The following is a 24217-nucleotide window of genomic DNA, read 5'->3' as shown; positions in this document are numbered from 1 at the left end:
TAGAAAAATTCAAGCAATTAATAGTTGCAAATTAAATAATCTACTTATAATATCAGAAATTTCTTTCTATGTTATTTTCTTGAAAAATCTATATAAACGAGGCATGCGATGCAACAAACATATATATATATTGTAAGAAGAAAAAAAATAAAATGAAGAACAAAGGGGTGATGAGTGTTGTGTCTGTTTTGATGGTGATGGCAGTGATTGCTTGTGTAGCAGGCGCAGATGATCCGGTGGCTGTTTGTGTGAGGGAATGTTACATAACCTGCACGAGCTCTGGAACTCTTGACCCTTTCTGTTTGAAGAGTTGTCAGAGAAAATGCTACCATGAAGACTTGTCGGAGACACCGCAATGGCCGGAAAAGGCCGTAAATAATAGTGAGGAGGAGAGTATTGTTGTGTAAGAAAAACATGTTTGGAGAGAAGTATCGGGGATAAATCTCGATCTGTTGTAATAAAATATATTATTTCTGAAATATATATATATATATATATATGAAGAAATTGTGATTTGATCAGAAATTGTGTTGGAGATTTTGTCATCAAGTTTATAAGCGGAATTAAATAGAGTATTATTTGTTTTCTTCGTCTGTATTTTCTAAATTGAAATTATTGATATGTTTAATCAACAGTCGACTGATGATGTGTATCTTTTTTCTTTCTTGATCCAAGTGTCTGAAAAGAGTTAGAAAAAGTTGTTTTGACCGGGCAAGTTGTTTTATTTTTGTAAGTATAGGATGACAATTTTAGTCCTGTACAAATTCATTTTGACAATTTTATCTTAAATTTAAAAATTCAATTATTGAGGACAAAATGACTGAAATAATACACATTGCATCCTGTCTACCCTAGAAAAAGTGAAATCTTTGTGCATTCACGAAAGGTGGGATTGGTAAGTAGGAACAGAATGAGAAGGGAATGCACGTTTCCAAGTTCATTTTTACGTTTTGATTGGTATGTTAGAAGTTAGCGAATACATTAACGGTGAAAATAAACCTCCACACATACATTAACGTATAAAAACGTATGAGAATAATTTGATCATAAAAATATCTATTTGACCTGCAATAAATTTAGATTTTTATCCACTTTTTTTTTGCTAATATGGCAAATGCAGTGAATTTTGACTAACATATAGACTTATTAGTTAGTCGAAACAAGCTTTAGAAATGTTAGATATAATTTTTTAAATTATGAGTAGTCTAAATGTAAGTACACCAAATCTCAAAAAATAGAAGTGTAATTACCCCTATAAATGATATACAAAAAGAAAATTCAAATTGCGACTTCCAAATTAAAAATATATATATGTAATTCTTTTTGTTTCCTTTTACCTTGATTTGCATTCTTATACATATCTGGCCCTCATATCAGACTTAAATGGTGTTGATAATTAGATTTGGTAATATTTAATTACTCAGTTTAATAACTTATCCAATTAATAATAACATTTAGATTATTAACATGTTTAATTTGGTTAATAATTAATAAACCTATATAGTATGTTGAATAGTAATTAATAGGAAATTCCTATAAAGTCAAAAAATTAAAAATAGTATGGTATATAATGGTAATTAAAAAGAAATTTCTACAAAAATTTAAAAAAGAAAAAACCCTAAAAAATTTGAAAATTCATGATCGAGTCAAAACTACACAATTTGGTGAAAAGACCCCATCCTATTAATAATAGATAATAAAATAATTCTTTACATGCAATCGTACCCATTAGATAATTAATTTATGGCTAATTATTACTCATTAGACTAAGATTTTTCATATATAACAAAATACCAAGGAAAACAATATGAATAATATGAAAATCATTATTTACATAAAAAAATTCAAGCAATTAATAATTGCAAATTAAATAATCTACTTATAATATCCGAAATTTCTTTCTATATTATTTTCTTGAAAAATCTATATAAACGAGGGATGCGCCCACACTGCATGTAACAAACATATATAAACTGTAAGAAGAAAAACATTATATATAAGAAAATGAAGAACAAAGGGGTGATGAGTGATGTGTCTGTGTTGATGGTGATGCCAGTGATCATTGCTTGTGTAGCAGGCGCAAATGATCCGGTGGCTGTTTGTTTGACGCAATGTTACATAACTTGCACGAGCTCTGGAATCACTGACCCTTTCTGTTTGAAGAATTGTCAGAGACAATGCTACCATGAAGAGTTGTCGGAGACAATGCTACCAACAGCCACCGCGACGGCCGGAAAAGGCCGTAAATAATAGTGAGGAGGAGAGTATTGTTGTGTAAGAAAAACATGTTTGGAGAGAAGTATCGGGGGAGAAATCTCGATGTGGTGTAATAAAACATGTTATTTCTGAAATATATATATGATCCTACTCGAAAATGACGGTCGAATGGGATGTCCTTAACCACCTTGGGACTCGATCACTTTGTACTTTTCGATCGGATCTATGACCTGAAACACGAAAGGTTAGGACGGTCGGGGTCGTCCCCGACGAAGACATTCCGACGCCCAAGTTAGGATATCAAAGATATCTCGAGAATACTAAATGAAAGCTTTTTTCTATAGTAAAATGACATTACCTCTCCACTGTGTAGACCCAACATTTATAAGCTGATTTTAGTCGCGTATGGTAAGTGCATTCATTACGATTTGGTTTTCCATATATAGATCAAACGTCTCCATCGTAATTCGCGCCCGCTGTTTAGGCGGCGAGCTGATCTCCCTTACTCAAGGCATGAAGCCGATCGAACGATTTTCTTCCTTTCTCGAGAAATCCATCATATCTTTTCTCAGAATTACTCTTTTATCCCCAAGTAGGGTCAGATTCGTCTTTTCAACAATCCTACCGTTATCATTAGCCCCCCACTTCGGAATGTGTGATTCATCATACTTGCTAAAATTGAAACATCCTTTCATATTGCACACTCGCTTCGAACCAAGCGACGCTACGTGTAGGGCTAATATATCCACTTCGAGCATCGCGCTAGCACTTTTCTTTCATCGAGTGTCCTCCTTCCTCTAGGTTTTCCCCTCCTGCTTTCTATATGTAGGGCCTCTATTCAAATAGCAGTACTTTTGCTGCTTTCTTCTAAGGGTCGCCTCCTCTTTCTCTTGGCCTCGACTTCTACCGTTCGACCTCGTTTACTGCAATCCAGGTACAATGTCTTCCTCTTCTAATACCCATTCCGGTTCTACATCTGCTACTTCTCCTCGTTTAGTTGCACCTCGTGCTCTCCCTGAGGGTCCTTTTAGGGTTAGATCTCGTCGTAGGCCTCGTAGAAATGATAATGAGGAACTTGAATCTGAGGAAAGTCCTACTTATGCTATGTTTCAATCTATTCTAGACCGTAATCCTTGGGCTGGCATAGTTAGTATAGTAAAGCAGCCGATACATAAAATAAAGGAAAAGTATTTTATTCCTCACAGTTATGAAGTAGTTATTCCCAGATCATTCGATAGAACGCACCGACCTCCCAAAGGTTTTTGTGCCTTTTTCTCTTCACCATTTCGATGCGGGGCTACATCTTCCTTTGGCCCAAAGTGTGGCCCAAATTCTTACCAAGTTAAAGCAATGTCCAATGCAGCTCTCTCCTAACTCCATCCGCCAAATCACCCTCTTTATCATAATCACGAGAGTTCATCGTTTTGAACCGAACTTTGACAACTTTTGGTCTTTGTACTCGTTCACTACTTCGACACGATCTGCGGATAGCGGATCTTTTTATTTATCAGCCCACAAAGATTGTAGGTTCCTCGATCCTCTTACCTCTAACATTGGTCCATGGAAAAAGAAGTTTGTATTCATCCGACCTCCTCCTGGTCGCGAGTGGCCTTTTATACTCGATTGGGCTGTAGAAAAGCCTAAACCTACTATTGAGGGAGGGGGGCTGGAAGGAGATCAGATTAACAACCTTACTTCCTTTGGGTATGATCCGAAGTGAATTCTGGTAGAAGAAATCCTTTGGCTCGCACATCTCACTCCAGCACCCCTCCGAGTTGAGGAATCTCTAGGTTGACCTATTGTTCTGTTTTCGCGTTCCCTTATTCATCGATGGTCAATAACTATGTTCTCTTTTCTTGCAGACGATATGGTTACCCAGGCCTGCCTCACTCAACACATTCGTGCCGCTCAAGCGAGGGCTGCTGCGGCCCAAGTCGATCCACTTCCGGTCGCTCCTCCTTCGGTTGCTTCGACCCAGCCGGAACCAGGGCATTCAGTTGCCCCGATGAGCAACATTCCCCAGGATAGGGCATTAATCGAGGTGGGGAGTGAAGAAACTCGATCTCGTGGTTTGGCAAGGGGTGGATCACCAATTGGGAAGTTATCTCCTGCTCGCTCGCATGCAGGTGAATCCAGCCTGGGCGATCTGGCAGATCGCAAAAGGAGGAAAAGTAACAGTCCATCATGACCAATCACAGGAAGCCGGTCTTAACCTTTTCGAGGCGATCTACGGATGCATGTAGCTCATGATGAAGAGATTTGAAACATGGAACGTTTTAGTGAGGTCGTAGAGTGTTGGAAGAAGGCTCGTGAAGATTTGCGTTCTCCTCATCATCTACCCGCCCAACTGGAGGGTGAAAAATTGATTCCAGATTGGAGAGTTTCTCCAAATATTAGAGGTTTGAACACCCAATCAGGTCAGGACTCTTGGGAATTTTATAATGCCAGCTGTCTTCCAAGGGACCAGGCTGCCTTACTGCAAACATCATTCATCCGTCTCGAGGAACATGCTTCCCACTCTTTAATTCAGGTTAGGTCCTCTACATTTTAAGTTCTTACTCTCTATTTGTCCGTGATTTTCTCATTTGGCTATCTTCAGGCTGCCAATTTTGTTCGTGCGCTTTCTCTGCGATGTGCGGGGTTCCGAAGGAACCAGACCGTAGCCGAACGCAGGAGTCATGACCTTCTAGCCAAGAGGGTGGAATTCTCATCAAGGGCGCAAAATCTGGAAACCCAACTAGCATCTCTAGAAGCAAGGAACAAGGAGTTAGAAGAAAAGATGGACTTGGAGATTTCTCAGGCTATGAATGCGGGGAAAGAGATTGGCTTTTCTGCTGGACATGCTGTCGGAAAAATTACAGGTGCTATTGAGGGTCGTGAAGATTTCTTGAAGTCCGAAGATTTTGCAGGTCGGATTCGCGAGGCTCGTTACTAGGGAGCTCGCGATTTTATGAAGGCGCATGCTTTCAAGTATGCTTTGGAAATCAAGACTCCCGATTATTTGATGCAAGGTTCCGATCGGTGTAAGGCTCAACTGACTACATTGAATGGATTTGCCCCCGACTTCGACACCTCGAGAGGATCCTGGCCTTGGTGGTGACCTTCAACCTTTCCTTGATGAGGACGTTTCCCACACAGAAGAAGATGAATTTGCTACTCTATTGGATGAGATTGAGGATAACTAATATTCTGTGTATATGAATCTCGATCGTTAACTTGTGTATGGAGATTTTTGCTATAGCTCTTTTTTGATGGATGTCATGCGTTTTTGCTTTCGATCATATCTGAATCCTTGACTTGCCTTTTTCTGATCCCAAGGCCTTGATATGTTCGGGAGTCTTTTTCAGATCATAAATAATAGATCTTTTCCAGATCGCGAAATTTTACCCACTCATATAGATGGGTCTTTTTCAGATCGTTAAAACTTGACATCAGATAATTTATTGAGCACTAAAGGGATCTTTTGCAGATTTGTTTGGTCAAAAATTGCATGGCAAGGATCCTTTTCAAATCGCTTTATAAAATTCATCTAGCTAGGAAGGATCTTTTTCAGATCGCTTTATTGATCGGATCTTTTTCAGATCGCTTCTATTCGTATACATTGATCTTTCTCAGATAGGTGTTATTTGAGCCTTTTTCAGGCATACATTTAAGCGTAAAATTTCCTAAGGTTCTGTATATTCCACGGTCGTTGCAGGTGTTTGCCATTTGTGTCCTGGAGTTTGTACATTCCTTGTTTCTTTATCTTGACCACTTTGTATGGCCCTTCCCATCCAGGGTCTAGTTTTCCCACATGCTTGGAAACTTCAACCCTTTTCATAACAAGGTAACCTACTTGTAGTTCTCTCTTTTGCAACTTTTTGTTGCTATTCCTCATCATTAATCCTTTGTGGTGGAGCATCTTTACGTATGCCTTCTTCCTCTTCTCATCCACTGTGATGAGGTTGAAGGTTCTTGCTTCGCCATTGGTCCCGGGGTCGTAGGTTGCTACCCCTTGCGTTTCCTCGCCTATTTCTGCAGGAATGATAGCTCCAGAACCATAAATTAGGCAAAAAGGGCTCTCACTTGTAGCGGACCTTGGAGTGGTTCGATAGGCCCACAAAACTCCCGATAGCTCCTCATCCCAAGATTTCTTTGATTTTAATTGGGGCTTCAAGTGTTGGAGTATGATCCGGTTCGTTACTTCTATCTACCCGTTCTCTTGGGGATAACCGGCCGCTTTGATGTTTTGCTGAACCTTTAGTTCTTTCAACTAAGCTGTTATTTGTTTTCCCTGCAATTGCATCCCATTGTCTGATATCAAAATCCTTCGGATTCCAAATATGCAAATAATATTCTTCCAGATGAAGTCAATGATTGCTTTTTCAGATATTTTTGCGACCGCTTCAGCCTCTATCCACTTGGAGAAGTATTCGACCGCAACCACAATGAATTTTTTCTGAGCTTTTCCTGGGGGAAAGAGACCTAGAATGTCGATCCCCCACTGATCGAATGGGCAAGTGACCTTGATTGGTTGCATAGGGGCTCTGGGTGCGTGTATCTGGGAAGCATACTTTTGGCAGCTTTCACATCTTTGTACGAACTCTTTTGTATCCCTCAGCACAGTGGGCCAGAAGTATCCTTGTCTCGTCAATTTTTGTGCTAACGACCTTGCACCTGAGTGATTGCCACAACTACCTTCATGGACTTCCCTCATCACATACTTAGCTTGATCGTCGTCCAAGCACTTCAAGAGTGGTCCTTCAATGGATCTCTTATACAGTTGAGATCCAATTAAGGTAAACCTGGTAACTCTAAATTTTAGTTTCCTTGCTTGGGTCGCATTTCCTGGTAGCGTTCCGTCCTGTAGGTATTTCGTAATTTCGTCTTTCCATGGACAGGGGGCCTCGACCTTATTGACTTCGTCTCCTACTAAGATTGCGGGCTAATATTTTATTATAACCGTTACTTTCCGATTCTTAATTCCTGTCAAAGGGGCCCCAAACTTTGATAGTGAATCTGCCCTATCATTTTCACCCCTTGGAATTTGTTGGATCGAGCATTTTCTGAATCTTTGCATTAGCGATTTCGCTCTATTGCGATACATCATCATGGTTGTCTTCCTTCGATCTACATTGCTACTAAGTGCAAATCTGTACATACTTCCAATGCTCTAGCTCCTGCCTCGTGGGCCAACTCCAACCCCATGATTAGAGCTTCGTATTTGGCATTGTTGTTTGTGGTCGAGAACGAGAGCTTTGCAGCGATCTCTATCTCTACCCTTTCCGGTCCTTGGATCATAATCCCTGCTCCACCGTTACTTGCTTTTCTTGATCCGTCCACGTGTAACATCCAAGTGTTTTGTTCTGGTGTCGATTCTCCAGACAACTCCATCACAAAGTCAGCTATGACTTGCGCTTTCTCGGCGATTCTGGCTTGATAATCGATGTCATATTCTCCCAACTCAATCGATCAATTGACAAGCCTTCCTGACACTCAGGTCAAGAAAGTATACTCTTGAGGGGTTGATTGGTAAGTACGACGACCTTGTAGGACTGGAAGTACGGTCGCAACTTCCGAGCCGCAACTACGAGTGCCAACACCAGCTTTTCTGTCGATGTGTATCGTTTCTCTACTCCTTGCAGCATCTTACTAACGTAATATACTGGGTTCTGTTTTCTTTTGTCTTCTCTTACTAGTACGGAGCTAACTGCATTTTCTGAGACAACCAGGTATAGGTACAATGTATCCCCTGCCTTTGGGTTCGCTAACAATGGTGGCGTTCTGAAATATTTCTTAAGTTCTTGGAATGCTTGTTCGCATTCCTCGGTCGACTTAAATTCCTTAGCTTTTCTCAGTATTTTAAAGAAATGTAAATTTCTATCTGCGGATCTAGAAATAAAACGATTTAGAGATGCGATCTTACCAGTTAGCTTTTGAACATCCTTTACTGAGGCAGGTGATTTCAGCTGCAAAATTGCTTCGAATTTTTCGGGGTTAGCCTTGATCCCGCGACCTCACCATGTACCACAGAAATTTACCTCCACCGACTCCGAACGTGCATCTACTTGGGTTATGCTTCATCCCGTACTCTCTTATGATGGTGAAGGAAACGTCAATTCTTGGAAGTGGATATGGATCTTTAGGACATGCTTTATTGAAGTCGGTGAAATCGGTGCACATCCTCCATTTTTCAGAAGACTTCGGGACGACTACCACATTGGATAACCAATCTGTGTACTGGACCTCTAAAATGTATCTTGCCTTTAACAATTAATAATCTAATTTTTTTCGATGCCAAATGTCCTTTTCTTTTGTTGTACGTGTCGCACTGATGGGTCAACGTTTAAGCGATGCACCTGACTTATCCCTTTGAAATCTGACAGGTCCCAAGCAAACATGTCCAAATTGCTACGGAGGAATGCGATCATATTCGTTTCCAAATCTCTAGCCATCCTCAACCAAATTTTGGTCATTCTTGACGATCCCCTCTTACCAGCTCTATTTCCTTATGCTTATCGATTGGTTCGATCCGTTCAACTTCCCTTTCTACTTTCCGGCTTTCCCATTGCTCGCTCGGTTCTTCGATCTTCCTTCTTTTGTATGCTTCGCCCTTTTTCAGGGACAGATTATAGCACCTTCTCGCTTCCGCTTGATCGCATGACACTTCCCCTATTCCATTTGGTGTCGGGAACTTCATCTTTAAGTGATAGGTAGAGACTATAGCCCTAAAAAAGTTAAATTCAGGCCTACCTAATATAACGTTATAAGCAAATGGGGTGTCCACGACAAGGAACTTTGCCATAAGAGTTTTTCTCCTCGGCTCTTCGCCAATGGATACTGGCAGGTCGATCGTTCCTAGCGATTCCACTTCACTTCCTCCAAAGCCGACTAGAGGAGTCTTTACGGGTGCTAACTTAACATTGTCCAATCCCATCTTGGACAGTACTTCCTTTAGTATGATGTCAGCCGAGCTTCCATTGTCTATTAGTACCTTGTGTACTGCGAAATTAGCTATGTCCAATTTTATGACCATCAGGTTGTTATCCGATTCGATCTTGTCGCTTGCATCATGAGTACTGAAAACGATCTCCTGCTCCTAGGCTTTCATGACTTGCCTATCCCTCATAGACCAGCAACCTCTCTCAAGTCTTTTCTATGACCTCCTTGATTGTTCCGCCTCGGTGCCTCCTGCAATCGTCTGTATAATGCCTTTCAGAGGTGCATTCTCTCTGGTTCTCTGATTCCGAGTGTTCCCATTCTCTCTTTCCTGCCTTCTCTCTTGGCTCCTGGACCTGCTTCAATTATTTCTTTCATGGGGGTTTTCAACAACCTGATTTTTAAAGTATCCTTGTCGAGTCGCTCGATCTCATCCTTGAGCTGATAACATTCCCCTGTGTCGTGGCTCCTCTCACGATGGAATCTAAGTATTTGTTGGAGTTCATCTTGGCCGGAGGGAATCTTGTGTGTTTTGGCCACTTTAAAACATCGGTCTTCTCAACCAACATCAGCGTTTTCGCTCTCGTCATATTCAAATGGGGGTAATTATGATATCTTTGTTGGTATGCTAGCTCCTTGCTTTTGTCGTGTCGTGGTCGTCGGTTCGTTCGATCTGCCCCACTGTTGTGATGCCTCAGCTCTCTTCCACGATCCGAATCGATTCTCCACTCGCCATATTTCATGGCGTTCATTTCTTCTTCGTCTATGTACTTCTAGGCCACGCTCATGAGCTGCTCTACATCTGTTGGAGGATCCCTCGCCAATGCTGATGCAAATGGTCCCTTTCTCAGCCCATGAATGAGGATGCTGACCATCATGTCAATCCTCAAATCCTGCACCTCCAACGTCTCGCTATTGAATCTGCCCATGAAACTCTTCAGAGTTTCATTGTCGCGCTAGCGGATAGTAAACAAATGGGTCGCAGATCGCTTATGTTTCCATTTGCTCGCAAAGTGGAAAGTGAATTTCTGAATCAGTTGCTCGTGCAACTCTATGCTCCCGGGTGGCAAATTGGTAAACCACTCCTCCGCCTTTCCTGCCAAAGTAGTGACAATAATTTCGAGTTAATAGGGTCGGATTGTCTATAAAGATTCATTATCAGGTCAAAGGCGGCCAAGTGCTCTTGCGGGTCCCTGGTTCCGTCGTATTTTGGCAAGTCTGGCATTCTGAAATTTGGATTCACGACTTCGGTCAGGATTTGATTACTGAAAGGTGAATTCCTGTGTTGAGACACCAGCTCCCCGCGTCTCTTCAGCTCATCAATTTGTTTGCCCAACACCGCAATTTGCTTGGATACGCCTTTGACCTCCGCTCTGGGAATAGCAGGTTCTCTAAAATGGCTTCGGTCTCTGCTACTCGATCCAACCTCCGAGGGCATGCGTCGACCTCGGTCTGCGCTCTTTTTACTTGTCCCTTCCGAGGGTCATTCCAATTCTTTACCCCCAAATAGCTTCCTTTTAGTGGCCTCCTTTTCAATCGGCGTAGTAGTTCTCCGTTCGTATGCCACGATCGCGATTCTTTCGGCTACCTCCATCATCTGTTGCAGTTCTACCCTGGTTAATTGGATAGTTCATTATGTGCTTCCCAAATTCACATCGGCGACTGGAATGTTTTCTCCTGTGTTTTCTTCCATGCTTCTGTATATTATATAGTTTTGTTTCCCACAGACTGCGCCAAACTGATCCTACTCGAAAATGACGATCGAATGGGATGTCCTTAACCACCTTGGGTCTCGATCACTTTGTACTTTTCGATCAGATCTATGACCTGAAACACGAAAGGTTAGGACAGTCGAGGTCGTCCCCGACGAAGACACTCCGACGCCCAAGTTAGGATTTCAAAGATATCTCGAGAATACTGAATAGAAGCTTTTTTCCGTAGTAAAATGACATTACCTCTCCACTGTGTAGACCCAGCATTTATAAGCTGATTTTAGTCGCATATGGTAAGTGCGTTCATTACGATCTGGTTTTCCATTTCCTGCTGTTTAGGCGGCAAGCTGATCTCCCTAACTCAAGGCATCAACCCGATTGAACGATTTTCTTCCTTTCCCAAGAAATCCATCATATCTTTTCTCAGAATAACTCTTTTATCCGCGAGTAGGGTCAGATTCATCTTTTCAACAATCCTACCGTTATCAATATAAATATATATATATGTGTGTGTGTGAAATAATTGTGATTTGATGACCATATTTTATTGCATGAACTTATGTTCGAGATTTTGTCATCAAGTTTATAAGAGGAATTAAATAGAGGATTATTTGTTTTCTTCGTCTGTATTTTTTAAATTGAAATTATTGATATATTTAATCAATAGTCGACTCATGATGTGTAGCTTTTTTCTTTCTTGATCCAAGTGTCTTAAAAGAGTTAGAAAAAGTTGTTTAGGCCGAGCAAGTTGTTTTAGTGACATCTCTATGTGAGGGGGAGGTTTTTTCCGACTCCTAAATATATTCAAATTAATATTCATCACACATATGGTGTTGCATCTTCTATTCTAATTAAATTTTTTTTTAATCAATATATACATCTTTTATTCTAATATATACAAGCGATTACATTATCTATTTTTTTTAAAAAATAGTTTTATACACGTGGGTACTAATATGGATAAAAATCGAATCATACAACTAATTTCGAATTTTAAATTTTTTTTGACAATAAGGTATAATTTATTGATTAATTACCCAATAAAATTTGTTCAAATAATAAGATTGAGACTAGTGCCGATTTTAAACAAGATTTATATTAACATCTGTTATTTGTAAATAAATAAAAGAAAATAGATATTGGGAAAATTTTCCAATTTGGAAAAAAAGATGACGCATTTTTGGATCTCAAGGAAAAAATCTATACACTTGCTTTTACAAAAGGATCATAATTTTCAACCTAAAAAGTTGTCGATTTGATTACTACGAATGTGCATATAACTATTTTGATCGTAATTTCTTTTTCTCATTTAAATGTAGTATTGAGTTATTAAATTAATTTTTGAATCACTACAAGAAAACAGGGTATCAGAGACGGATTTAGAGACCAAAATTTTTTTTATAATAAATTATTAATAATTTTTATTTTAGAGATGGATTTAGATACGGATATATAACTTCGCTAAAATATGTTATAATCCATCTCTATACTCGTCTCTGATACTATGAAATGATTGCTTAAAAGTTTGGGATGGCTGGCACTTAATGTTCTTGGTTATTTCTGTCTGTATTTACGTAGCTAATTTTTTCTTTAATTTAGCCACAGAAATTTCCATCTCTGATGTTGTAAATGGAAATTTTTTTATTTATGAAAATATTAAAACACAAAAATAAGAATGATTTTTATTTATGAAAATAATAATTAAGTTGTAATTATATGACATGATAATATATATATATATATATATATTTGTATAATTATACTGTATTATTTAATTATAATTAATTACAATAAAATTAAAAGAAAACTTTTTATTAATTTTTATTATTTTAGTAAAAAACACACATTCCTCTTAATGTTTTTTCTCACCAGCGAAGATTTTGAGCTCGACTCGAGCTCAAAAAATTCGAACTCGAGTCGAGTTCAATTGTCTCTATTCATAAGCTCGCGTGCTTTTCTATTTTTTATATACTTTGCTTTTTTATTTTTTTATATATTTCATTTTATATCTAATATTTGATCAATTTTATAATCAAAATTGATCATATATTATAATTATTAATCAATATCATACATTTTATTTGGATATTAATAGTGATGGTTGAATAATTTTAATTATTATTTTTTAATATATATATAATGTGATAAAAAAAATTTAATCAATGATTACGATATCTTAAAATTTAATTACTCGATTCAACACCAAATTTAAATATATATATATATATGTATATAGATATAAGACCGTGTCCATTAGATCATATCGAGCAGTTTGATTTAAAATCACATGGCTTGATTCTACGATACACGGACTTGAATGATTATTCTTACGTTTTGAGTATGATATCTTGACATCCGTATATCCAATAAGTCTAAAACTTTATCAAATGTATTTTTCTGTAAGTATGATCAAATCTAACGGTCTGATTTGAATTTTGATGGTTCGATTAACCTATGTTGTTCAACAATGTAATATGATAGTTAAATCAATGTAATACTAACATTTATAAATATATAAATTTACTACAGATTGTGAACATATATTAATCTCAGCTATAAAATATTTTTATATATTGCAAAAAATTGATATTTTATATAACTTTAAATTGTCCAGTATGATTTTTATTATTACAAACACACTGAATCGAATCAAATAGAAAAATCAAATTTTTTTATTAATTATATATACTATATATGTTATATATTATATGTTACATAGTTATATTTAAATTATATAAAGAAACTAATATATTTAATATTTATTTAATTTATATAAATTATATCAATATATATATATATATGGAGAATTGCATAATTTTAAGTCATGAACCTCTCTCTTTCTCTCCTATTAACCCAACCTCAACTACCCCTCCTCTAACCCTCTCTCTCTCATGGCATCTCCTCTAACTCTCTCTCTCACGGCCGAAGAAGAAAAGAAAGAAGAAAGCAATCTCTAACTGTCTCCCTCGCTGTGGCTCCGATGCCTTCGACACAGCTTTTTTCCGACGTCAGGTAATTTTTCTTCGTTGTAATTTTTTTTATGATTTGTAAAAGAAATTTGAATGGTTTGAAGGTATTTGTTAAAATGCCTTATTGAACACCTCTACGTTCTTCTAATCAGAATATTCATTTTTTTCCTGAAATGTATTGAAAAACGAACGATTTGGTTGATTCACAACTCTGCCTTGGGCCGTGATAGCATATTTGTATTGGTTTTAAGAAATCTAAGCTAGGTTCTTTTTTTATTCATGTATCAGTATTTTTGTATGTGACTTTGTTTCTGTAGTCTATCGTCTGTGGTCAGTGTTGATTTGCTTGCTTGGACTTTACATTTGTGTTGGGTCGGCTATTTTATGTTTTTATTCTTTTTATTTATTTTTCCAGTTATGCTTATACCAGCTAGAAATGCATTCGAGGTGGATTTAATTTTGTGATAAGTCGGGATCTTGTGTAGATAACTATAGGAAAAAGATTGTACACAAACATTTGTGGATTTTATTGAGCTTTTTCCTCATTATTTGAAAATGTTAAAAGTTTTAGTCGACCAAAAATGAGATTTTTTCCCTTAGCTTTGCAAACATAGGGCGTTATGTTCTATATTTAGTCCTATGACTTACAGTTAAGAGGAAATTGTAATTATCTGTTATTTTTTAAAGGGACAATTTTATTGAACAATATAAGAATGGTGGTATATCTAAAATTGCTAAAAATTGCAGAATAATGAACATTGACCGTAGTTGGATGTGGAAACGCTTGGATGATAATGGGTTTCTTTTAGATGAATTCATAACAAGGGTTGATCAGGAGTTCTTGAACTTTGCCTTTACTAAGCCACGATTTCTGAATAATGGACAAATCAAATGTCCATGCTCTAAATGCGGAAACACATGATTTTTGAATCCCGGTGTTGCGCATTTACACATAGTAAAAAAATAGATTTACGCAATTTATTGACATGAGAATTAATATTGTTTTATAAACTATAGGAAAAAGAACTTGGTAGAGAAGTGACTGATCTTGAGTTATTTTCAAGATGCCATAGAAAGAACAAAGGAATTGGGGAGCTCATCAACAACAAATCCAAAAGAATTAGTGTAAGTATAATTTGTCATTGGATTTAAATATTGGTTAGTATATATGTTGAGAAATTTTGTTAGACTTTTATTACATAAATGTTCCTTTGTATCTAATGTACTCGCACAGGATGAATACCTTGCAAAAACCGGGTTGTACTGATGTTTTTTCACATTCTTCATTCGATATCTCAACTTGGTATGATATCACTGGAGGTCCTTCTAATGGACGCTTATATGGATTTGGATGTAGCTCCTCTTGTACAAGTTCAAGTTAAGTCAGTTCTACTCTTAATGCATCTGACCAGAAGATTAATGAGTTAACAAAAGTTATGGAGGACATGCGCTCTAATGCTGCAAAAATGGAAGAAGAATTTTCAAGACGAGAAGAAGAAAATAGAAAATTACTTAAAATTGCTCTTGAAGAAGCTAGAAACTGGGAGGAAGAGGCTCGAAAGAGGGAGGCAGACCTACAAGAATTAGTTCGAAAATTACTTCAAGATGTGGGATACACAAACCATCAATTTGCTGGTGGGTCTGGACAGCAGGAGCAACAACATTCCAGGAAAGATAATTAGTTTATTTTTTCTGTTGGTTGTTTATGACTTAGTTTATATTAGTTTTGTTGTATTATGAGTATCTTTTTTGTTAATATTTATTGTTCTTATTTGGAAACTTCAGATTTTGGTATTGATTGAATGTATTTGATGGTATGATGACCAAGATATTAATTTGGGTACATAAATTAAAAAATCTACCGAAAAAAAACCAAAAAAAATTAAAGACGGAAAATTTTGAAAGTTTAAAGGCTAAATCAGAGACAGAAATTTGTAAGGTTTTCGAGACGGATTAGAGACGTAAAATTTTCTGCGTTTCAGAGACGAAATTAACAAACAAATACTTTACCTTAAGAGACAGAAGGTCTTTTTTTATCGACGGAATCAAAGAAGGATTGCCTACGGAAATCAGAGACGGATTACACTTAAACTTTCTTCTTGTTTGTCGACAGAATCAGCGACGGAAATGTTCGGTCTCAAAATTAGAGACGGAATATTCCGTCGCTAATAATTTAGCCACGGACTGCGACGACAGATTTTTTCATCGCTAATTTGTTATAGAGACGGAAATCCTAGTTTCAGAGACCAAAATTTGTTATTTTTACTTATGTTATCCCATTTTAAATGAGTTGGGAATTTTAGATGTGTCGAAAGAGATAAGTTTTTATTTTTTTGTCCTTAAACATCTATGTTAGATATATGATTTGTTGGCATATGAATATGTATGCAGAAATTGCAATTTTTGTTCTGTAAGTATGGGATGACATGTACAAATTCATTTTGATAATTTTATCTTGAAATTTTAAAAATTCGAACATTGAGGACAAAATGACTAGAAATAATATACATCGCATCCTGTCTACCCTAGAAAAAGTGAAATCTTTGTGAGTTCACGAAAGGTGGGATTGGTACGTAGGAATGGAATAAGAAGGGAATGCACATTTCCAAGTTCATTCCCACATTTTGATTGGTGTGTTAGAAGTTAGGGAATACTTATTCCCTTATATTAGGGATTAGTCATCCCCCGTACATGATATTAGCTATTCCCCAGCATGTAGGGAATGAATGTTTTTTTTCTTTTTTTCTTGTATTAATTTAATTTTTAATTTTAATTATTATTAAATTTGTGTGTTTTTTGTATCACAATCCCCTTTTCTGAGTTTTGGTGTAGTTATACATAAATTTTCTATAATTTGAAAAACTATATCTAGTACGTCTAACAAATAGATCATTCCGTTAGTTAAAATTCACTGAATTTATTGATATTAATAAAAAATTTGAATGAAAATTGATATTTACTCTCGATTGACTTATTATAGGTAAAACATTTTTTCCAACCATTTTAACGGTGAAAATATATCTCCACACATTCATTAACGTGCGGAGATGTATGAGGATAATTTGGTCATAAAAATATCTATTAACCTGTAAGAAATTGATAATAAGATTGAGACCAGTAACGATTTTAAACAAGATTTATATTAATATCTGTTATTTGTAAATAAATAAAAGAAAATAGATATTCACAAAGTTTTTGAATTCGGAAAAAAAGATGATGCATTTTTGGATCTCAAGGAAAAAATCTATACACTTGCTTTTACAAAAGGATCATAATTTTCAACCTAAAAAGTTGTCGACTTGAGTACTACGAATGTGGATATAACTATTTCTATAGTAATTTCTTTTTCTCATTTAAACGTAATATTGAGTTATTAAATTAGTTTTTGAATCACTACAAGAAAGCAGGGTATCAGAGATTTAGAGACCGCAATTTTTTATGATAAATTATTAATAATTTTTATTTTAGAGATGGATTTTGAGACGGATATATAATTTCGCTAAAATATGTTATAATCGTCTCTTGATCCATCTCTGATACTATTAAATGATTGCTTAAAAAATTGGGATGGTTGGAACTTAATTTTGTTCGTTATTTCCCTCTGTGTTTCTGTAGCTAATGTTTTCTTTAATTTAGCCATGGAAATATCCGTCTCTAACGTTGTAAATGGAAATTTTTTTATTTATGAAAATATTAAAATGCAAAATGAGAATATTTTTTATTTATGAAAATAATAATTAAGCTGTAATTATAAGACATGATAATATATATATATATATGTATAATTATAATGTATTATTTAATTTTAATTAATTACAATAAAACCAAAAGTAAACTTTTTATTAATTTTTTAATTTTAATAAAAACACACATTCCTCTTAATGTTTTTTCTCACCAGCGAAGATTTTGAGCTCAACTTGAGCCCAAGTCGAGCTCAATCGTGTCTTTTCATAAGCTCGCGAGCTTTTTCTATTTTTTATATATATATTATTTTTGAATTTTTTATATATTTCATTTTATATTTAATCTTTGATCAATTTTATAATCAAAATTGACCATATATTATATTTATTAATCAATATCATACATTTTATTTTGGATAATAATAGTGATGGTTGAATAATTTTAATTATTATTTTGTTATATATATAATGAGATCAAAAAATTTAATCAATAATTACGATATCTTAAAATTTGGTTACTTGATTCACACCAAATTTAAATATATATATATATATATATAAGACCGTGTCCATTAGATTCATATTGGACGGTTTGATTTAAAATCACATGACCTGATTCTGCGATACACCGACTTGAATGATTATTCTTATGTTTTGAGTACGATATCTCGACATTTGTATATCCAATAAGTCTAAAACTTTACCAAGTGTATTTTTCTGTAAGTATGATCATATCTAACGGTCTTATTTGAATTTTGATGGTCCGATTGACCTATGTTCAACAATATAAGATGATAGTTAAATCAATATAATACTAACATTTGTAAATATATAAATTTACTACAGATTGTGAACATTCTCAGCTACAAAATATTTTTATATATTTCAATTGCATTATTTCAAATAATTGATATTTTATATAACTTTAAACTGTTCGGTATGATTTTTTTTATTACAGACTCACTGAATCGAATCACATTGAAAAATCGAATTTTTTTTTATATATTTTTTAATTGTATTAATTATATATTCTAAATATATTATATATTATATGTAACATATTTATATTTAAATTATATAAAGAAACTAATATATTTAATATTTATTTAATTTATATGAATTATATAAATATATATATATATATATATATTAAATATGTTATAATCATCTCTTGATCCGTCTCTGATGGTTGGAACTTAATTTTCTTGGTTATTTCCCTCTGTGTTTCTGTAGCTAATCTTTTCTTTAATTTAGCCACGGAAATATCCGTCTCTGACATTGTAAATGGAAATTTTTTTATTTATGAAAATATTAAAATGCAAAAATGAGAATATTTTTTATTTATGAAAATAATAATTAAGTTGTGATTATATAACATGATAATATATATATATGTATAATTATAACGTATTATTTAATTTTAATTAATTATAATAAAACTAAAGTAAACTTTTTATTATTTTTTTTAATTTTAATAAAAACACACATTCCTCAACTGGAGCCCAAGTCGAGCTCAATTGTGTCTTTTCATAAGCTCGCGAGGTTTTTCTATTTTTTATTTTTTATATATATATTATTTTTGAATTTTTTATATATTTCATTTTATATTTAATATTTGATCAATTTTATAATCAAAATTGACCATATATTATATTTATTAATCAATATCATACATTTTATTTTGGATAATAATAGTGATGGTTGAATGATTTTAATTATTATTTTGTTATATATTTAATGAGATCAAAAAATTTAATCAATAATTACGATATCTTAATATTTGGTTACTTGATTCACACCAAATTTAAATATATATATATATAAGACCGTGTCCATTAGATTCATATTGGACGGTTTGATATAAAATCACATGGCCTGATTCTACGATACACCGACTTGAATGATTATTCTTATATTCTGAGTACGATATCTTGACATCCGTATATCCAATAAGTCTAAAACTTTACCAAGTGTATTTTTCTATACGTATGATCATATCTAACGGTCTTATTTGAATTTTGATGGTCCGATTAACCTATGTTCAACAATGTAAGATGATAGTTAAATCAATATAATACTAACATTTATAAATATGTAAATTTACTACAGATTGTGAACATTCTCTGCTATAAAATATTTTTATGTATTTCATTTGTATTATTAAATAATTGATATTTTGTATAACTTTAAACTGTTCGATATGATTTTTTTTATTACAGACTCACTGAATCGAATCAAATTGAAAAATCGAATTTTTTTATATATTTTTTAATTGTATTAATTATATATTCTATATATATTATATGTAACATATTTATATTTAAATTATATAAAGGAACTAATATATTTAATATTTATTTAATTTATATAAATTATATAAATATATATATATATATATGTGGAGAATTGCATAATTTTAAGTCATGAACCTCTCTCTCTCTTAACTCAACATCAACTAACCCTCCTCTAACTCTCTCTCTCTCTCACAGCATCTCCTCTAACTCTCTCTCTCACGGCCGAAGAAGAAAAGAAAGAAGAAAGCAATCTCTAACTCTCTCTCTCTCTCGCAAGAGGCTTCGACCCGTTCGACACAGCTTTTTTTCAATGTCAGGTAATTTTTCTTCGTTGCAAATTTTTTTATGATTTATAGAAGAAATTTGAATGATTTGGAGGTATTTGTTGAAATGCCTCATTGAACACCTCTATGTTCTTCTAATCGAAATATTAGTTTTTTTGCTCAAATATATTGGCTGATTCACAACTCTGCCTTGGGCCGTGATAGCATATTTGTATTGGTTTTAAGAAATCTAAGTCAGGTTCTTTTTTTATTCATGTATCAGTATTTTTGTATGTCACTTCGTTTCTGTAGTCTATTGTCTGCGTTGAGTGTTGATTTGCTTGCCTGGACTTTACATTTGCGATTGGGTCGGCTATTTTTTGTTTTTATTCTTTTTATTGATATTTCCAGTTATGCTTGTACCAGTTAGAAATGCATTCGAGGTGGATTTAATTTTGTGATAAGTCGGGATCTTGTGTAGATTACAATAGGAAAAAGTTTGTACACAAACATTTATGGATTTTTTTGAGCTTTTTCCTCAATATTTGAAAATGTTAAAATTTTAGTCGACCAAAAATGAGATCTTTTTCCTTGGCTTTGCTAACATAGGGCGTTATGTTCTATGTTTAGTCCTATGACTTACAGTTAAGTGGAAATTGTAATTATCTGTTATTTTTTAAAGGGACAATTTAATTGAACAATATAAGAATGGTGGTATATCTAAAATTTCTTAAAATTGAAGAATAATATTAACCGTAGTTGGATGTGGAGGCGCTTGGATGATAATGGGTTTCTTTTAGATGAATTCGTAACAAGGGGTTGATCAGGAGTTCTTGAACTTTGCCTTTGGTAACCCACAATTTCTAAATAATGGACAAATCAAATGTCAATGCTCTAAATGCGCCAACACAAGATTTTTGAATCGGAGTGATGCGCATTTATACATAGTAAAAAGTGGATTCACGCAATTTATTGACATGTGAATTAATATTTTTCTGTAAACTATAGGAAAAAGAACTTGGTAGAGAAGTGACTGATCTTGAGTTATTTCAAAGATGCCATAGAAAAAACAAAGGAATTAGGGAGTTCATCGACAACAAATCCAAAAGAATTAGTGTAAGTAAAATTTGTCATTGGAATTAAATATTGGTTTGTATATATGTTGAGAAATTTTGTTAGACTTTTATTACATAAATATTCCATTGTATCTAATTTACTTGCATAGGAAGAATACCTTTCAAAAATGGGTTGTACTGATTTTTCTTCACAGTTTTCATTCGATATCTGATCTTGGTATGATATCACTGGAGGTCCTTCAAAAGGAAGCTTATATGGATTTGGATGTAGCTCCTCATCTACAAGCTCAAAGTTCAATCAGTTCTACTCTTAAAGAATCTGACCAGAAAATTAATGAGTTAACAAAAGTTGTGGAGGACATGCGCTCTAATGCTACAAAAATGGAAGAAGAATTTTCAAGACGAGAAGAAGAAAATAGAAAATTGTTTGAAATTGCTCTTGAAGAAGCTCGAAAGAGGGAGGAAGAGGCTCGGAAGAGGGAAGCAGACCTACAAGAATTAATTCGAAAATTACTTCAAGATGTGGAATACACAAACAATCAATTTGCTGATGGGTCTGGACACTAGGAGCAACAATATTCCAGGAAAGATGATTAGTTTATTTTTTTTGTTGGTTGTTAATGACTTAGTTTATATTAGTGTTGTTGTATTATGAGTATCTTTTTTGTTAATATTTATTGTTCTAGTTTGGAAAATTCAGATTTTGATATTGATGGAATGCATGTGATGGAATAATGACCAGGATATTAATTTGGGTACAGAAATTAAAAAATCTGCCCAAAATAAACCAAAACTAATTGAAGACGGAATAGAGACGGAAAGTTTGAAGGCCGAATAAGAGATGGATTAGAGACGGAAATTTGTAAGGTTTTAGAGACGGATTAGAGACGGAATATTTTCTGCATTTTAGAGACGAAAATAGAGACGTAATTAACAAACAAATACTTCAGCTTTAGAGACGAATTAGACACGGAGTTTCTTTTTTTATCGACGGAATCAGAGTAGGATTGCCTATAGAAATCAGAGATGGATTACACTTAAACTTTGTTCTTGTTTGTCGACAGAATGAGCGACGGAAATATTCGGTCTAAGAATTAGAGACTGAATATTTCCATTGCTAATAACTTAGCTACGGGGCTTTCAGCCAAGGACTGCGGCGACCTTTTTCCGTCGCTAATTTGTTATAGAGACGGAAATCCTAGTTTCAGAGACGGAAATTTGTTATTTTTACTTATGTTATTCCATTTTAAATGAGTTGGGAATTTTAGATGTGTTGAAAAACATAATTTTTTAATTTTTTGTCCTTAAAGTTAATCTATGTTAGATATATGTTTGTTGGCATATGAATATGTACGGAGAAATTGAAATTTTAGTACTGTAAGTATGGGATGACACTTTTAGTCCTGTACAAATTCAGTTTGACAATTTTATCACAAAATTTAAAAATAACATTGAGGACAAAATGACTGAAATAATACACGTCTCATCCTGTCTACCCTAGAAAAAGTGAACAAAAGTTGTGGAGGACATGTGCTCTAATACTACAAAAATGGAAGAAGAATTTTCAAGACAAGAAGAAGAAAATAAAAAATTACTTGAAATTTCTCTTGAAGAAACTCGAAACTGGGAGGAAGAGGCTCGGAAGAGGGAGGCAGACCTACAAGAATTAGTTCGAAAACTACTTCAAGATGTGGAATACACAAAAATTTGCTGGTGGGTCTGGACACCAGGAGCAACAACATTCCAGGAAAGATAATTAGTTTATTTTTTCTGTTGGTGGTTTATAACTTAGTTTATATTAGTGTTGTTGTATTATGAGTATCTTTTTTGTTAATATTTATTGTTCTAGTTTAGAATATTCAGATTTTGGTATTGGTGGAATGTATGTGACGGTATATTGACAAGGATATTAATTTGGTACAGAAATTAAGAAATTTGCCCAAAAAAACCAAAAATAAATAAAGATGGATTAGAGACGGAAAATTTTGAAAGTTTAGAGGCCGAATCAGAGACGGAAATTTGTAAGGTTTTAGAGACGGATTAGAGACGAAATACTTTCTGCGTTTTAGAGACAAAATTAGAGACGGAATTAACAAACAAATACTTTACCTTTAGAGACGGAATTTCTTTTTTTATCGATGGAATCAGAGTCGGATTGCCTACGGAATCAGAGACGGATTACACTTAAACTTTCTTCTTGTTTGTCGACATAATCAGCGACGGAAGCTAAGAATTAGAGACGGAATATTTCTGTCGCTAATAATTTAGCCCGAGGCTTTCAGCCACGAACTGCAGCGACCGGTTTCCGTCGCTAATTTATTTTAGAGACAGATATCCTAGTTTTAGAGACGGAAATTCGTTATGTTATTCTATGTTAGTGAGATGGGAATTTTAGATGTGTCGAAAAGCATAAGTTTTTAATTTTTTGTCCTTAAAGTTAATCTATGTTAGATATATGTTTGTTGGCATATGAATATGTACGGAGAAATTGCAATTTTAGTTCTGTAAGTATTGGATGACAATTTTAGTCCTTTATAAATTCATTTTGATAATTTTATCCTGAAATTTAAAAATTCGAATTTTCAGAACAAAATGACTGAAATAATACACATCGCATCCTGTCTACCCTAGAAAAAGTCAAATTTTTGTGAATTCACGAAAGATGAGATTGGTACGTAGGATGCAATTTGAAGGGAATGCACATTTCCAAATTCATTCCTACGTTTTGATTATTGGTATGTTAAAAGTTAGGGAATACTTATTCCCTTAGATTAGGGATTAGTCATCCCCCGTACATGGTATTAGCTATTCCCCAGCATGTAGGGAAAGAAAGTTTTCTTCTTTTTTTCTTGTACTAATTTAATATTTAGTTATCATTGTTATTAAATTTGTGTATCTTTTGTATCACAATTCTCTTTTTATGAGTTTTGGTGTAATTATACATAAACTTTCTGTAATTTGGAAAATTATATCTAGTACGTCTAACAAATAGACCATTCCGTTAGTTAAAATTCACTGAATTTGTTGATATTAATAAAAAATTTGAATGAAAATTGATATTACCTCTAGCTTTACTTATTGAAAA

General features: G+C 34.3%; 1 protein-coding gene and 2 long non-coding RNA genes across 3 annotated transcripts; 2 read left to right on the top strand and 1 right to left on the bottom strand.

Moving 5' to 3' along the window:
• Positions 1-5866: 5866 nt before the first annotated feature.
• LOC148788708 (uncharacterized) lies at positions 5867-9232 on the bottom strand. Its single transcript, XM_088878104.1, has 6 exons — positions 8693-9232; positions 8238-8460; positions 7743-8080; positions 7360-7659; positions 6682-6970; positions 5867-6231 (listed from the first exon to the last, which is right to left on the bottom strand). The coding sequence occupies exons 1-6, from the start codon at positions 9230-9232 to the stop codon at positions 5867-5869; spliced, it is 2055 nt and encodes a 684-aa protein (XP_088734230.1).
• Positions 9233-13684: 4452 nt separating this feature from the next.
• On the top strand, positions 13685-15572 carry LOC110011755 (uncharacterized). Its single transcript, XR_002286836.2, has 3 exons — positions 13685-13859; positions 14834-14941; positions 15051-15572. It is a non-coding gene; the product is annotated as an uncharacterized LOC110011755 (long non-coding RNA).
• A 4355-nt stretch (positions 15573-19927) lies between these two features.
• Positions 19928-21827, top strand: LOC105180289 (uncharacterized). The gene is made up of 2 exons (XR_849513.3): positions 19928-20110; positions 21327-21827. It is a non-coding gene; the product is annotated as an uncharacterized LOC105180289 (long non-coding RNA).
• The last annotated feature ends 2390 nt before the right edge of the window (positions 21828-24217 follow it).

The sequence above is a fragment of the Sesamum indicum genome, linkage group LG3, assembly GCF_026168435.1.
Source record: "Sesamum indicum cultivar Baizhima isolate 11 linkage group LG3, ASM2616843v1, whole genome shotgun sequence".
Lineage (NCBI taxonomy): Eukaryota > Viridiplantae > Streptophyta > Magnoliopsida > Lamiales > Pedaliaceae > Sesamum > Sesamum indicum.
This window is presented reverse-complemented; position numbering and strand designations above follow the sequence as displayed.

Coding starts and splice junctions, on each gene's coding strand:
- LOC148788708 (XM_088878104.1), bottom strand. CDS start 9,232: ATGGTCATAAAATTGGACATAGCTAATTTCGCAGTACACAAGGTACTA. Junction 8,461..8,692: donor AGCATAAGGAAATAGAGCTG/GTAAGAGGGGAT, acceptor TAATTGTTAAAG/GCAAGATACATTTTAGAGGT. Junction 8,081..8,237: donor CACGTTCGGAGTCGGTGGAG/GTAAATTTCTGT, acceptor CTAGATCCGCAG/ATAGAAATTTACATTTCTTT.